The 16796-nt window shown below is 35.5% G+C and overlaps 1 protein-coding gene across 5 annotated transcripts in view; it reads right to left on the reverse strand.

The window, feature by feature from the left end:
* The window catches only part of LOC145246619 (uncharacterized), a 538839-nt gene that overhangs the window by 406960 nt on the left and 115083 nt on the right, over positions 1-16796 (reverse strand). For all 5 annotated transcript variants that reach the window (XM_080108293.1, XM_080108292.1, XM_080108291.1 and 2 more), the window contains exon 2: positions 11382-11523. In XM_080108293.1, coding sequence (XP_079964419.1) covers positions 11382-11506 — 125 coding nt within the window. In that variant the 5' untranslated portion in view covers positions 11507-11523. The remainder of the gene's footprint in view (positions 1-11381; positions 11524-16796) is intronic.

A 16796-nucleotide genomic window follows, 5' to 3' on the forward strand; every position in this document is an offset into this window, starting at 1 on the left:
GCATTACCCCCACCCGTCACTACAGCACTACCGAAAAGGAGGAAAAAACAGACAACGCTTGCCCCCTAAAAACGATCATCACCCAAACCATCCCCTTTTAATACCCCCTGCAACACCCCTAAAATTACCCTCCTCCTTCCCCAATGAAAACTGACATGCCTCCTCCTCCCCCTCTTCCTGCTTCCTTGCCTCCCGCGACCCCATCAGAAATAAAAAAAAGGCCATGAAGTCCTTCTACTGAAGCTGAACCCCCGGAAGAAAAAGCTCCCTTACTACACAGGCAAAAACGTCTGTAAATTAACCCCAGAACAAGAAACAATGATGAAAAATCACAATAGAAAAGACTACAGGGCACTTTATGCCTTTAAAACAGTAAAAAGATTGGAAGTAGCTAATCCAGAAACTTTAAAACCGCAAAAAGGCTTCTTACAGTTGTAAGAAACCGGGAAGAAGCCATAGGCTTATGGTGTATGCTGGAGGAAGCAAATTCAGCTGATGACATTTTTCCTCCAGCTGCATTTTTTAATGACAAGGACCTAACAGAAATCAAAAAGGCATGTGTTGGGCGGGTCCCCATAAAGGTTCATCCATATTTATATAGGGCCTTCAAACTAACATTTCCACTAGATATCGGCGGTCTATCCGAAGCAGCTAGGTGTGAAGGTAGCATAAAAGAGGAAGAAGTCATTGAGGCCTTGAAACAGGTCGGGCTAGACAGGACCCCTGGGATTGATGGTCTGCCCTACGAGGTGTATTTGAGGCTGTCGCCCATTTTTATTCCTTTGCTGACCATACTTTTTAACTCCTGGTTTAGGAACGGGTGCATACCTCAGTACTTTACCAGGGGGATCATTAAATTGTTACGCAAAGATAAAAAGGGAGGGGATGGGATAGGTCATTTCCGGCCCTTAATGATGTTAAACACAGAGTTAAAGGGTTTGGCCAAGATCTTAGTAAATCGTCTGCAGATTATCTTACACCGTCTAATAAGTCCTGAACAGACTTGTTCTGTTAAGGGCCGGACGATTCAAGATAATTTGCACACGATATGCTTGATCGTAGAAAAAAGTCGACACAGAAGCCGCACTGATCAACTTAGATCAGTCCAAAGCATTCAACAGAGTAGACCATCGTTGCCTAGAGGCTGTTCTTTGCTCGGCTGGGTTTGGTCCCCAGTTTCGCTCTTGGATTTGCCTCTTGTATGCCAACCCTGGTGCTATGGTAGAAGTGAATGGGGTGAGGTCAAAGCCCTTCATGTTAACAAGATCGATCTGTCAAAGTTGTCCGTTATCCCCAATGCTATATGTGCTGGCGCTTGAGCCATATTTACGCCAACTTCAGGTGAATCCGGTCCTTCGCGGAATTACTTTGCCAGGTGGCTCTACCCCGGTAAAGTATACCGCCTATGCCAACGACATAACTGTGCTTGTAACGAGCAGTGCCGAGATTAGAGTCGTCGACATAGAAACAAGTCGGTATGCCAAGGTCACAGGGGCCATAATTAACTACGTTAAGTCCACTGGCTTATGTATCGGTGCCTGGAGGGGTATGCCCCTTCAGGGACCCTTTGGTTGGACTGACGGGCCATGCAAGCTACTCGACGTCTGGTTTGGCCCTGGTCTCCAGCTGGAGAAAAATTGGTCGGAGATATTGGAAGCAGTCAAGGTCGCATCTCATTTGTGGGCCTCGAGAAATCTGTCTTTGAAGGGTCGGGCGGAGGTATGCAATTCTCATATCTATCCCCTGATCCTTTACCGTCTATCAGTACTTCCACTCCCGGAGACCACACTAGTTGATCTGGTGCATGCTCTTTTCACGTGGCGCGGAAAGCAAGCCATGGTTACCCGGGAGGTCTGTTACCTGCATCCATCTGAAGGCGGTCTAGGTATGCCTAGTGTGGAAATACGTAGACACACTCTTAGGCAGATATACCTGGATCGAATGTGTACACCTAGTGAGAGAAACGATGTCTTCTGGATAGAAGACACTAAGAAAGCCTTTCAGGCTTTGGAGAATGTGCATTCAGCTGAGGAGGAGGCACACAAGTTGCCCCGAAATGAGTGCCCTTTCTATCGCGAGTGTCGGCAGGCCTTGAGATTTCTTCTACAGGTCAAAGAAAGCCTCTCTGACACCCAGCTGTTGTCTCACAAGGCGCTATATCGGGCCTTAGTGAGGGGATCCGTTCAAGACGAAAAGATTGAGGAGTTCGATTTTACGAAGGAGGAACGCCGCTTAATATGGCCTTGGGCACCTGGGTCGAGCTGCTTCGATAATTACGAGGCATCACTCACCTGGCTGGTAATACGAAATGCCCTCTGGGTCGGCAAAAGACTTTACGCAGCGGGTTTTACAGAGACACCTAATTGTGTCCGATGCAGAGATTGGGAGGAAGACCTTGATCATGCTTTCTTCCACTGCGCCATCGTTCGACCGTTGTGTGAGTTAGTTGAAGGCTTCAAGGTTCACATGCTGAGCGAGTGGTTTTTTGTGCTGGAGTCGGTTTCCCCATGCTGCAACTTGGCACCGACCATGAAGAAAGAAGAACGCTATGTTTTTCTGTGTTTGCTAGCAGTTATAAGAGGCGTGATTTGGACGACGCAACAGAAGGAGGTTTACAGAGATGAGACCTTCACTGCTCCCCAGACATACATCGGACCACCTAGAGTAGGCTAGTTAGGCAGTTTTGTTCGTTTTTTTAACTTAGCTAGAGTATGCATGTTGTCATCGTCCCAATCCCCCTTTTTAGGTCGCCTCTGCTCCATTGCTCCGTTTTTTTTTGTTTTTTTTCCCCCCCGCTTTTGGTTCGATAATCCCCAATTCCGGTCCCATTAGGTGACAGATAGACTGTTTTGTCAGTGATGTAGGCCATTTTTGTGGTGTTTTAATAAAGTTAGTTTTCGTGGGACCTACATCTTTTCGACTGACAAAACTTTTTATCTGCCACAATTATTAGTGAGGGAGTTCTTTTTACTAACCACTTTTTGTCATTGTATATTTTTCATTCGACTATTGCAAATAAGATTTTTATCCCCAACCCCCACATCATGTATATATAATTGTAATTTTCGGGTTTTAAGTAGGATGTCCACAGAGTGATTCTGTTATTTTGGTGAAAGAGTCTAGTTAAGTTAACGTTATGTTAGGTAGGACAACATTAATCCCTATCCCCCTTTTTCGGCCTTGTGTCACATTTTTATTATGTAAAAATGTATTTTTTGTAAATAAAATAAATATTTACCCCCATTAGAAGTCAAAAACATTTTACAATATATATATATATATATATATATATATATATATATATATATATATATATATATATGCATTAGATTTGTCAGCTGAATAGACGACAAAGCATCGAGAGGTTTTAGGTCGCCTGAGGAAGTCTCTTTGACTGAAACAGATGGCTATTTGTAGCGACCATATATAACTGTTTACCCTCAAATAATATATATATATATATATATGTATGTATACGTATGTATATGTATGTATATATATATGTGTGTGTGTTTGTGTGCGTGTGTGCGTGTGTGTTTATCCTAGCTGGACGCCCGATGTTGCCTGATTGTACAATATGCTTAAACATGATATTTTAATTTATGCAGATTGCGTAAGAATTATTATAGAATTAATTCCCACCTGGCGTAGGAAACGCCGGGGCCTTCTTGGTCCGAGATCAAAGATCAAAGGTGTAGTATCTGTTCCGGCAGATGCTGCACTAAAGACCATATGTAGGGCCAACCCACATATCAGATCATTGCTCTTGTAGCAATCGGTTTTGGTCAATGTAGGGGAAACCCTTCATACCAATTGTCACTATCCAGTTCCCCCTCCCCTCAGTCTACACATTAAAAACGGCCTTGTGCCTAATTTGCTCAGTGGGGAAGTGAATGAATAACTATTATAGAATTAATCCTCTATTGTATATTATATATTATGAGGACTAATTTGCAAAAAAATGAATAAAAAAATAAGAATGATAATATTATTCATCAAATTCCGTCTATGTTTGTTTACAACATACGTCAGCTGATATTTGGTCTAGACGATCTTAAAAATAGTTATTTTTCTCTTGTAGATAAAAAAGAAAAATTCATACTGGGGAATATTTAATGTTATACCAGCCAAGGTTACACGGGTGTAACGTAAAATATTCCCCTGTAAAAATTCTTTTTTATTTATAAGAGAAGAAAGATTATTTTTAAGATCGGATTTTTTCGATTTTCGATACTTATCATATGAATTTCTGCACAAAACATATCTAAGAAAACTGCCAGACATATAAATTACCTCTGTATGAAAATTGCAAAAGATATGCTCACCAGTTTCGGAACCTATCAGCAAGGAACACACACACACACCCACATAAACAAAGTGACTTATATATATATATATATATATATATATATATATATATATATATATATAGTGCCGCCAAAAAGGAAGTCCGTACTAGTCATTTTTTTCAAAAACTGTTTTAATTATATGTCAAATATGAACCGATAAAATTATAGAGGAATAAAATACGAATCAAATGAGGTATAGCTTGTTTAAAGAGTTACATCAATTTAAATGACAAGTGCAAACTTTCTTTTTGGCGGCACTATATATATATATATATATATATATATATATATATATATATATATATATATACTAGCAAAAGTACCCGTCGTTGACTGGGTTCAAAAACAGCCTACAGAAAATGGACTCTGATTTATGAAAGTATGATAGGTTATGAAAAGGAACGGTTGTAAAGAGATAGCTTCGAATTTGGGGGTATCAAACCCAAAGCAAAATATGATGAAAGTAAAAATAAAATAGATAAACCCCATAATTTATTATACTATACCTGTTCACACTGAAACACTTCTCACAATATTCTGTGGATCTATATTAAAAAACCTTGTTAAACTTTGTGACATATTTCCATTCTATGGAGGTCAGGCGCGAACGAATACCCCATCATTTTATTATACAATATTTCTTCAAACTGAAACATAATTATCAAAGTATACTTACCCAGACAGATATAAAAAGTCTTTATTAAAGTTTGTGCCTATTTCCATTCTATGGAGGCCAGGCGTGAACGCAGACCCACAGTTTTATTATACCGTCCCTATTTAAGTTAAAACATACCTATCAAAGTATTATTATGTACATATATATCAAAAAAACTTGTAAACGTTATTTTTTTTTTAATTTTTAAATTTTTTATTTCCATACTTTGTGGACCAGGCGCATACGAAGACCCCACAATTTTAATGAATCATCATTATGCCAGATCAAACATACCCATTCCTGTGTCTCGATACATCTATCATTATATGTGATCAGTTTTCTATAACAGTCAACCATATAGGAGCCTATTCATGACCAGACACACACACACAGACGTTCACCTTTATATTATAGATATTTATATATACTAGCAGTACCCGTTAACCGGCGTTGCCTGGTAGAAGCGTCCCCCCCCCTCGAGAAAAATTAAAGTACAGTTGTTGTTGTTGCTGCCCAACCCCCAAAAGTAACCGCTGTTCCGTAAGTATGGCGTTGACACTTACCATTTAACATTTTAAAAAATTCCATGTTTACATTTTGTTGGGTGGGGGGCAGCGAGCATAAAAAAAAAAAGAAAAACAAGCATGACTAAAAATAGTTCGTCTCAAAGTTGTATTAAAAAGCAACAAATTATTTAAGAAGGAAAACATGGAATCCTATCCTAAGGAAATGACACGAAACTTCTTTCATGCATTTAAATTTTTTTTTTTTTATTACTGCAATACTTGGTTTCAGTTATTTCACTTTTCACTACTTCAACAAACAATAAAGTAGAAAAAAAATTGTAATAAAAGGAATTAGGTGCATTCAAAATAATGAAAAATAACAATTCACCGTTTTGGTGAGTTCTGTTCAGAGAAGCGAACAAAAAAAAGTGACAAAGTAAAGATAAGTTACTCTTCTACCTACCCAGATATGTTTTGTGTTTTAATGTATTTTAAGCTTTTATTCGGTACATCAATGGCCACCACTTATAAAATTTATAACCTTATAACATGTAACAGTTACATTGCTTAATATCCGAAAAACTCCTCATTTGTGAAAAATGTAAATGCGATATTCGTTTTCAGCATAGCCGAAAACCTTTAAAAGTCGTTAAGTTGGAAACCAAGTGAGATTTTACAAATATTGACAGCTATTTTTGCCTGTTGGTTGGTTTTGTATTGATCTACCACAATGAATAAATAAATCCCTATATAAATTACCAGCCCCCCCCCCCAAAAAAAAGTGGCCATAAATTGGGTGTCCATTACACATTTAATTAATATAGGAAAGTGATCCCCCACTTTTTAAAGCTATAATTTCTTCATATCTTAGAAACTATTTGTATCATGTAATTTTAAATGTCGTTTTGAATAGTAATAGGGTTAAAGACTGCACCTAAAAAAAAAAAAATAAATAAATAAAATGAAATAAGATAAAACCAAAATAAACAATTTTATTTAAAAAAAAAAAGAAAACACCCAAAAAACAAATGAGGCTTTTTCGTTCTATTTCGATAATAAAAAGCAAATAAAAAGAAAAAACAAATAAAACTGTTTGAATTCGATAATAAAAAAACTGAGAAAAATGGAACAAAACACGAAATGGTATCCATATTTATTGCAAGACGTATGATGACTTTAAACAGGGAGAACCACTATTAACCGTGAAAAATACTGTTGAAATTTAAACATTTATTTTTGAATGTTTTTTGACATCTGTCAGAGTGATCTAATGTATATATATATATATATATATATATATATATGTATATATATATATATATATATATATATATATATATATATATATATATATATATGATGAAAATAATGGAAATAGCATTCTGACAAAATAGAGAAAATAAAAAGGAACAAACCGTATTATGTGTTCACATCAACGTTTCGTCTTTATATTTCATCCAGAGGAAATCTCGAAATAAAGACGAAACGTTGATGAACACATAATACGGTTTGTTCCTTTTTATTTTCTCTCTCTCTCTCTCTCTCTCTCTCTCTCTATATATATATATATATATATATATATATATATATATACATACCTTCTTCTTCTTCTTCTTCTTCTTATTTTATGTTTCTATATAAAATTTTATGTATCTATTTTCAGTATTTATTTTGACAGTGCTGAATACATAAATACAGCTATGAAGTAAGTTTTGAAAAAATATGACAATTAAGATACACAGAATTTTCTACATTTCATCTCATGTGGATTCGGCAAGCTATTGCATGGAATCGGTGTTACTTCTTGTTTTTATATACTCCCATGGTACTGCGTTTGCTAGTTAGCCAGTCCAATTCTTTGTTATTCACACACCTATTTATCACAGTCAATGGGCACGAGCTTATCAGGTAGAGATTTACTTCACCTTTGATTGACCTCTTTCTTTGTTCGTTTTAGTGGGATTGGTTTCCCTTTTCTTTTTGTTGAGAAGTGACATATTTTAATATAGCTGTTTTTCGCTTACATTTTATTTTAAACTAGTTTATTTATTTGTTTATTTATTAATTATTATTGGATTATAATTATTATTTTTGTTATTGTCGTTGTTATTATTTATTATTTTTATTTTATTATTTATTTATTTTTATGTTGTTATCCTAAGGTAAAATTTATTTTGTATATACATAGGTTTGCTATTACACTTCTGCAGTTGAATAAATTTGGTGTCTTTTTTTTTTAAATTTAGGATAGCTAATTTTTCATTCAAACATAGTCTACATGGGTCGTCTAGGTTTCTACATGTGCTGGTTTGCCGTACTATTTTCCACTCGACTATCGGTGATCATCCACTTGGATGTATCTAAATACCACATATGAATTTATAAAGAAGAATAATCAGAGGAAAGAGGAGGAGGAGGAGAGAGAGAGAGAGAGAGAGAGAGAGAGGGGAAGAGGCAGATATAGATAGCAAGAGAAAGATAGAGAGATAGAGAGAGGTAGATTTAATGGAAAGATGTTGTAGAATTTTAAATCTTTTATATTTTGTTGCAATGTCGGGTAACCCTGTAAGTGAATCTATAAGACGAAATGTTTTATTTTTATTCATTCATTTATTATTATTTTTTCTCAATAATCGATAATAACGAAACAATAATTTATGACACCATGGTCAATGACCCAGGACTCCAGTCTTTCAAGAACTCTAGTCTATATTAATGCACGGTATGCAGAAAGGGATTTTTTTTTTTTTGCACAGGAAAGAATCACCACTTATCAAGGCCCTGAGGCCACTTGAGGATAAGGGTTAGTCAATGTGATTGTAGTAAACATAAGTAGTGGGAATTTTGTAAATTGGATTACTTAGGGGGGGGGGACGGTTCATCCAGAACTTATTTGCATTGGACTTGAAGACAATCAGATTGTAGTCAAATGGAAAGCAGGCAATCGTTATTTTCATGGAAAGTGTTCAACTGAGCTTCAATCTATGGTCCCCCCTCGCCAAACTTTCACAAGAAACACTCGTCTAGCTGTAAACACTATCAATAATTTCCCCCACTCTTTATCTGTGCCTAAACCTAAACGTAGATTCCATGAACAAAGCTTCTTTCTTAGAACTGCACGCCTGTGGAATTGTCTTCCGTTTTCCTGCTTTCCGGCTGACTACAATATGGTTGTGTTCAAGTCTAAAGTAAATAAGTTCTTGATGAGCCGTTCCATATAAGTTACCAAATTTACCAAATTTTCATTACTAATGATTACTATATTGTCCAATTTCTACTGTACACTCTTTAACCCTTATCCTTGAGTGGCCTCTTGGCCTTGATAATGTGGTGATGCCTATGTAAAAAAAAAAAAAAAAAAAAAAAAATCGGAAGAGAGTTCCACAGGCGTGCAGTTAGCAGCGAAGCAATATTGTGCAGACACTGCACTCTATTGGTGCACAAAAAGTGCAACGAAGTACATGGTAGGCTCACACCAAATCCAGACTTCAGATGTAAGAGATGTCTAGGACAAGCATATTCAACTGATGACCACCTTCACATAGATGTTGAAATAGGCGAGAACACTCTGGAGGTATTAGACTCCTTCTACCTGAGCCACTCCAAATTATTACCAGATGTAAGATAGCTTCATAAGAAGCATGATGTTGTATGGTAGTGAATGTTAGGCCCTCACCCGGGCTTCACTTGCTCGACTCTAGAGAAATGATTGGGATTTCGGAAATCGTAATACTGAGTTTCACATAAAAACAATGCTGTCTACATATTCCTAGTATTCTTAATATGATTATATCCAAAAATTACGAAAATCGATAAGGTAGAAATTATTTATTAAAGAAAATAAAAAATAGAAGAAAACCCTTTAGGGAGTTGAGTTAGTGCTTTTCGGGCACTCCCTAATAAAAATAAATAATTCAACACAAGCTACTGAATAAACGAACAAACAACTTCGTAAAACTTAACAAGGAAAAGGTTTATTGAAGCGAGTCAGGGTAAGATGCCCAAAAGATATAACTTGGATAAAACTTGTCTGCTTTTGCCCGGTAGCCATTCCCAAGTGGGAATTGTCGATACTGGTGTAGGCAGAGAGGGAGAGTGAGGAAACAGGTCTGCTCTCGTTGGCGTCTGGCTGGAAAAGAAGGAGTTTTTCTTGTCCGGAACGGGAGCAGTTAGAGTTCCTTAGGGTGTAAGGAAGGTCCCTGCGCTATGCCTCTGATTGGTCAGTATGTGCCATATCGCATAGTCAGGGGAGGCACTGACGCACAAGAAAAAGAGTTCTATTTGTTTCTGCTCCAACCCAAGAAAGTTCAATAATTTTCCGCTTAGATTCAAACAAGATGGCCGCAATTTTTCACCTGCTAACACGATTAAAGTTGTTTTTTTTTTTTTTTAATAATTCAGTAATATTTAGGTAATTTCGACTGCATAATTTGAAAGTTACCATTGTAACTTATTGGAATTGACAAAAAAATCAGTTGAAACCATTGTTTTTTTTTTATCTGAAAACTCCATTTATGGACTACGAAACATCGCCGCAATAATGTAGAAGCACCTGACATACTAAATAAAATTTCATTATTCAAATGTATAATGATATTAAAAAAAATCTAGCACATCAGTCATGTGTTGCACCTGAGACTTTCAAATCATCCAGCTAACATTTTAACGGATTACAACTCATGAGAGATTTTTATATCTCCAAGAAAAAAAAAAAACACCACCACCACCACCACCACCACCACCACCACCACCACCACCACAGTCCCTTGACAAGAACCTATGAGGTTGAAAGTTTGCTTATCTATATAAAAAAAGGGATATAACGATTTGGGTTTCTTAAAAAAATTCAGTATTTAAATACATAATGATATTTTAAAAAAAATGTCAGAATCTTATATATATATATATATATATATATATATATATATATATATATTATGAACCTCTAAAACCTATCAAAGTAATCTCCTCCGGCTGCAATGCACTTGTTGTACTGTTCCAACAACTTGGAGAAATTCCCATGGAAGTCCTCTTGTGTGAGTGCATCAATGACCCTCGTCACAGCCACTTTCATCTCCTCAATTGTCTTATAATGACAGCCTCTAAGGTTTTCCTTGAGCTTAGGGAATAACCAAAAATCACAGGGAGCAAGGTCTGGACTGCAGGATCTGAATTAATCAGTTTGACCATCACCCTGTTGTCATAACAATGTCTTTCTTTCTAATCTTCTCTAAATATTCTTGGGGCAAACTTTTCACAAATCTTCCGCATCTTCAGTTCCTTACAAATAATTGTGCATACATTGGCATCAAACAGTGCACTAATTGTCTCTAGTCACACGACAGTCCTTATCCATGAAATTCTTTATTTGGCCAATAAACACTGGTGTTCTGACTTCTTTACTCCTTTAACACCTATCATCATCCCTCACAGACTCCATGCCTTCCTTCAATCTATTATGCCACTCAAAAACTGATGCTCGATTCATGCGAGATAATCCAAAAGCAGTCCGAAGTATTCCATACGTTTCTGTGGCATTTTTTTCCAAGTTTAAAACAGAATTTTATTACATATCGTCCTTCTAAAGTGTCTCCACGTCCAGATTGTATTTTTGAAATTCATCAGTTGTGAAAATCAGGCTTTAGTAAGGTGTATTGCAATTCCTGCTGTAGCTGTTCATTTGAACTTGAAATGATAGAAATTGATCAATCATCTCAAAAGATGTATAGCAATAACATACTGAATTTTCAAGAGTGTACGGCAACTTTAAATGCCTGTACAAAAACAGTTTGGAAACTTATTAAAAACACCTCGTATTCATATTATTTCCAAATCAACGAAAATACAATTTACATCAATGTAATAGCTTACCCAAATCCGCTGTCAGTGTCCGGCATGATGAGATCGTGGACTGCTGCGATAGGAAAATGTTCCTGAGAAGAATGTCCATTCCTGTAGCTGTGTTGATGGTTTCGTCTGTTGTTGTTGTTATACATCTTTTAACAATCAGATTCTGTCACAAGAAAAATAAAAAGAGACAGTTTAACAAAAATATAAAACCATTGCAGAGTTGTGTGAAACTCCTGAATTGTAAAATTGAGCAAAGATATAATTTACCAGGTGAAGCGGGTTAATAGGTATGATTAACGTGTGACAACATTTGGAGTCAGCTGTCAAACCATACATAGGCATGTGAAGACACTTTGGAAGAAGGATATGCAATAAAAGGATATCCAACAAAAGGATATGCAATAAAAGGATATGCAATAAAAGGATATGCAACAAAAGGATATGCAACAAAAGGATATGCAATAAAAGGATATACAATAAAAGGATATGCAACAAAAGGATATGCAACAAAAGGATATGCAATAAAAGGATATGCAATAAAAGGATATGCAACAAAAGGATATGCAACAAAAGGATATACAATAAAAGGATATGCAACAAAAGGATATGCAACAAAAGGATATGCAATAAAAGGATATGCAACAAAAGGATATGCAATAAAAGGATATGCAATAAAATGATATGCAATGTTTGAACTTGAAAAAAAAATGCCACAGAAACGTATGGATACTTCAGACAGCTTTTGGACCATTATGCATGAACCGAGCATCAGTTTTTGAGTGAGATTGAAGGAAGGCATGGAGTCTGTGAGGGATGATGAGAGGTGTGGGAGGAGTAAGGAAATCAGAACATCAGAGTTGATTGGCCAAATAAAGAATTTCATTGATAACGACCGTCATGTGTCTATAAAGACAATAAGTGCACAGTTTGATGTCAGTGTGGGAACTGTCGCACAATTATTCATGAGGAACTGAAGATGCAGATGATTTGTGCAAAGTTTATCCCAAAGCTGCTCAGAGAAGATCAGAAAGAAAGACGTTGTTATGGACATCAAGACAGTTCCTCACCCTCCCTGTAGTCCAGAACTTGCTCCCTGTGACTTTTGGTTATTCCCTAAGATCAAGGAAAACCTTACAGGCTGTCGTTATGAGACAATTGAGGAGATGAAGAAGGCTGTGATGAAGGTTACTGACAGGCTCACACAAGAGAACTTCCATGGGACCTTCCAGAAGCTGTTGGAATGGTACAAGTGCATTGCAGCCGGAGGAGATTACTTCGAAGGGGGACTAGAGTTTCATGTGTGTACTTTCAATAAAAATGTCCAAATGAAAAAGTCTAGAAACTTATTGAAGGCGCCTTGTAGAAGTCTTTAGTAGGTATCTTTTTTATTTTATTATCAGTATCGCCTGTACTGAGAATTGAACCTGCGACTTTTAAAAAACTAAAATGCTGCAAGCTTTAAACATAATCTGATTTTAGACTGCATGACTTTTCTGAAAAGATCTTCCCCACAACCTAATTTCCTGAACTCTGTTAAAAATAAAGTCTATTAGTCAGCAGGAAATGGCTAGAAATAAAAGATTGACAGTGGCTGAGAAAAAAAAATCAATTTTCTTATTTTTAAATGAAGAATCATTAAAGACATTTTGATATTTCGCTAGCCTTTCTTGTTTTATTGATTTTTTATTAGCTGTCATAGAAGGAACTGTATCTCTTTGTAAAAAAAAAATCACCGTCTCTTTGAATTTGATGAGAATTACTATTTTTGGAGTTGCTTGTGATTGCAGCCTCAATTTGAATGTCAAGATGATGACATCTTTTTCTTTTTTTTTCCTATTTTTTTTTTTTTTTTTTGTTGATGAACTTTAATGAAAGACATCCTTAATGAAAAGGAAATCATGCATTTAATTTTATTAATAGAATTTGTCAATTCAGGTGGATTGATGCTAAATATGCACATTTTTTTTTCATTTCTAACAACGAGAATATATACATTATGTCGAGGATGCAATTATCTAAGTAACAAAAATCGTTAATTAACAACGGTTGGATTGAAAAAAAGAAAGTGTTAAAAGACAAAAGAATTTAGTTCCGTTCATCCCCATCCAGTTCCACATATAAGTCAAGAAATTTTGCACCTTGGCAGATCGACTCTCAATTTGCTGTCTTGAGAAGACCTCCCGAACTTAAGTACTAAAATCATGACACTTATGCACAAGTGAAAAGATACAATTTTTTGGTTTTTAATTTGTTCATTTGGAAATTGCATAGCAGGGGAAAACAAACGCACATCAGGGTTAGAAAACTATATTTTTTGTTATAAGTTTCTTACATTTATTTTAATTCAATAAATGTGTAAAAAAATCTTTATCAACAACAAACAAAAAAAAATCAAGCATTCGAAAATTGGAGCATTTTGGTTTTGTTACAAAATAAATAAATAAATAAAAATCCCTAATTTGTGTTTAAAAACTGTTATTTTGTGATATTATAATTTTCTTTTTAAAAAAAAACAAACAAACAAACAAAAAAAACCCCAGAAAACACACGCATCTATTGTTGTAAGATTTTTGATTCAGCTCGGAAATTGTATTTGTCTGTCCCTGCTATCCACTCTTCAGATGTCCCAACTAAAAACAAAAAAAAGGTGTACCTTCACTCTAATACACAAGTGCTTAAATCGCTACTTCAAAAACTGAATCTATGACAAAAAATAAACAACTTTGTGCAATTTTCAGTACCAAACTTATTTATTGTCTGTCTTACTTGATATCAGCAAAAAACTACTCACCATCTAGTTTTAAGCATTCTTTCTAAATGTATAACTTGAGCATCCATTGTAATTTTAAAAACTAATCGTTTTCATATGAATTATCCCCCCTTGAAAATTAATGAACATAATACTGAAAAAAATTTTTTGGTAATTGTTATGGCGATTTACCTTTCTGACGCTTTCTTTGGAGATTTTTGTTTATTCATTTTTTTTCTAACTCTATGAATAGAGTTGTTATGACCAGTCAATAGAAGTTAGAGGCGACCTCGGCAACAAATTTTATGTAATTTTTCCATTTCAGATCAGGAGTGAAGGTCAGTCGCAGAAGCTTGTCAAAGTAGTATGCTTCCTTATTCATGAAATTTGGTTTTGTTGTTTTGTTTTACGACATATAAACCCTTTTTTTTGAAGGGGGGGTCATTTAGTGCTAAATCTGGTAATTATAGAAAACAATGTAATCTTTGTAAAAAAAAAAAATGTTAAAGTCAAGAAAGCATGTATATCTACCCGGCGTTGGCTGGGAGTAAAAGAAAAACTTAGTGACTTGTTTTTAAAGAAACGTAAATTCATTCTTGTAACTTTAATTCCGTAATTAAATTATTTTATTAAATATGAAATTTTAAAAGTTCGTTTTCGTATTTGAGGTTAATTGATTACTAGTAAGTAACAAATAATTGATGTGGAGGTGAGAAACACACACATACACTTACACAGGCATATTTGAAATTATATAATTTGACGTTAATATCTATTTGTGGAAAAGGGATATAACTCGGTATAATTGCACATAATGATTACCCTTTAATCTGTTTTGTTTAGTATGGGAAAATGTGTCCACCCTGACAGTTTTTTTTTTTTTTTGCCTGAACAAGTATTTTCAGAAAAAAATTAAGTGAAATAAAATATATTCGTGCCAATAACATGAAAACATAGGGTAGTTTGAATATGTAATCGGACGATGCATACAATTAAATGAGTTGGGGGAGGGAAGTTGAGAAAAATATAGATAGATAGATTGAGAGAGAGAGAGAGAGAGAGAGAGAGAGAGAAAGAGAGAGGAAAGTAAAGAGAAAAACGTTATGTCAGTTGGATTGCTATTTAGATCTGACTCTGAAAATCAAACAAAATATACCTTTATATGTTAAATAACATACATAACAAGTAGTGATCCAACGGTTTAAGGACCCTAAAATTCATACTAGAATTGTCTGCAAGTGGCGCACTGAATAGGGTACTTTGTAAAATTCAATTGTAAAAGTTACCATGAGGTTAAAGGTTTAATCCTCAGTGCAAACAACCTAAAAATACAATTGTGAAATACTTAGGACTTCTAACCAGCCATGACTAACAGAACGAGAGTGTAGCAGACGAACTTGCTACAATCACAGGCAGGAGCTAATTCTCGCAGCTCGAGATTTGAAATCCATTTTCTCTCTGGCTTGTCCAATCACAAGCCAGCTCTTAATCGCGTGACCGAGTACATAAAAGGCGAAATCGGCAACTCTTCCTTCTCTTTCTGCCTGTCTACTGCTGGCAGCAGACATTCACCTGAGACTTTGGCCCTAGGCTAATGTGAGTACAACAAGCCAATATGGCGACCTTCAAGCTCCCACTTATTTTCACGTGCAGTACTCACACAAACTTTCATCATGTTACAGAACTGGCCTCGTCGATACACACACACACACACACACACACACACACACACACACACACACACACACACACACACACACACACACACACATGTAAGCCACTTTGAACATTTTCTCTCATTTTCAACAGGCCTGTCTATGCCCCCACATCAGAAACTTTTTTCATGACTATATAGCTCGCACGAACACCGAACTCTCCTAACTAACCCGTTTCTCTCTTGCATACGCCACCAACTAAGATGACAAATAAAGTTGTTTTAAAATGTTAACATGAGACTTTCTTTCGTTGTCTTCATATTTAACTAAAAGACCATCCAAACCCCGTAGACTAAATAAAGGTCCTGTTTGAAATTCTATGCAGATTTCTGAGTTTGACAGAAAGATTCCCGAGTTCGACGAGATACACCTGAAGAAGGTCGGAGATTACTTCAACCAAAACGTTTTTCAAATAACACTCAAGATGCAAACAATAGTCAGAAGAATCCAAACAAATAGGAGTAGTGAACCAACGTTGCTATTCTCACTTCATTTTCGGGCAAATTGCCACTTTTATTTCTTTATATAAATGTTAAATAATTATGGCTGCCATAAATGAGATAAGCATCTAGAATGAAGTGGAAAGCATGGTTAATATTCCATTAACCTTGAAGATGTATGACTAATTGCATTAATCCAATCGTTGTCTCTTGTTGACTTGAAAGATAAAATGTATTTATCGTTATTACATAAGTGGATTGTACGTAAAAACAAAAAAACAAAAAAAAAACAAACAAAAAAACAAAACAAACAAAAGCAGATCAGCAAACACTTAAGCAATTCAATAACCGGAAGCATGAAGTGTTCATTTATCTGACATTTTCATGATGAACTAGTTGTACCTACCCGGTGTTGTCCGAGATGCAGAAAAGTCATTATAGATTTTAATTTTAAGAGATTAATGCAGTTTCTTTAAAGAATTGTTTAGTGCGTATATAAAGGTAATATATAGAAGGCAATATATTGCAGGGG

Source organism: Euprymna scolopes, chromosome 24, assembly GCF_053919585.1.
Source record: "Euprymna scolopes isolate OS-2025 chromosome 24, ASM5391958v1, whole genome shotgun sequence".
Taxonomy (NCBI): Eukaryota; Metazoa; Mollusca; class Cephalopoda; order Sepiida; family Sepiolidae; genus Euprymna; species Euprymna scolopes.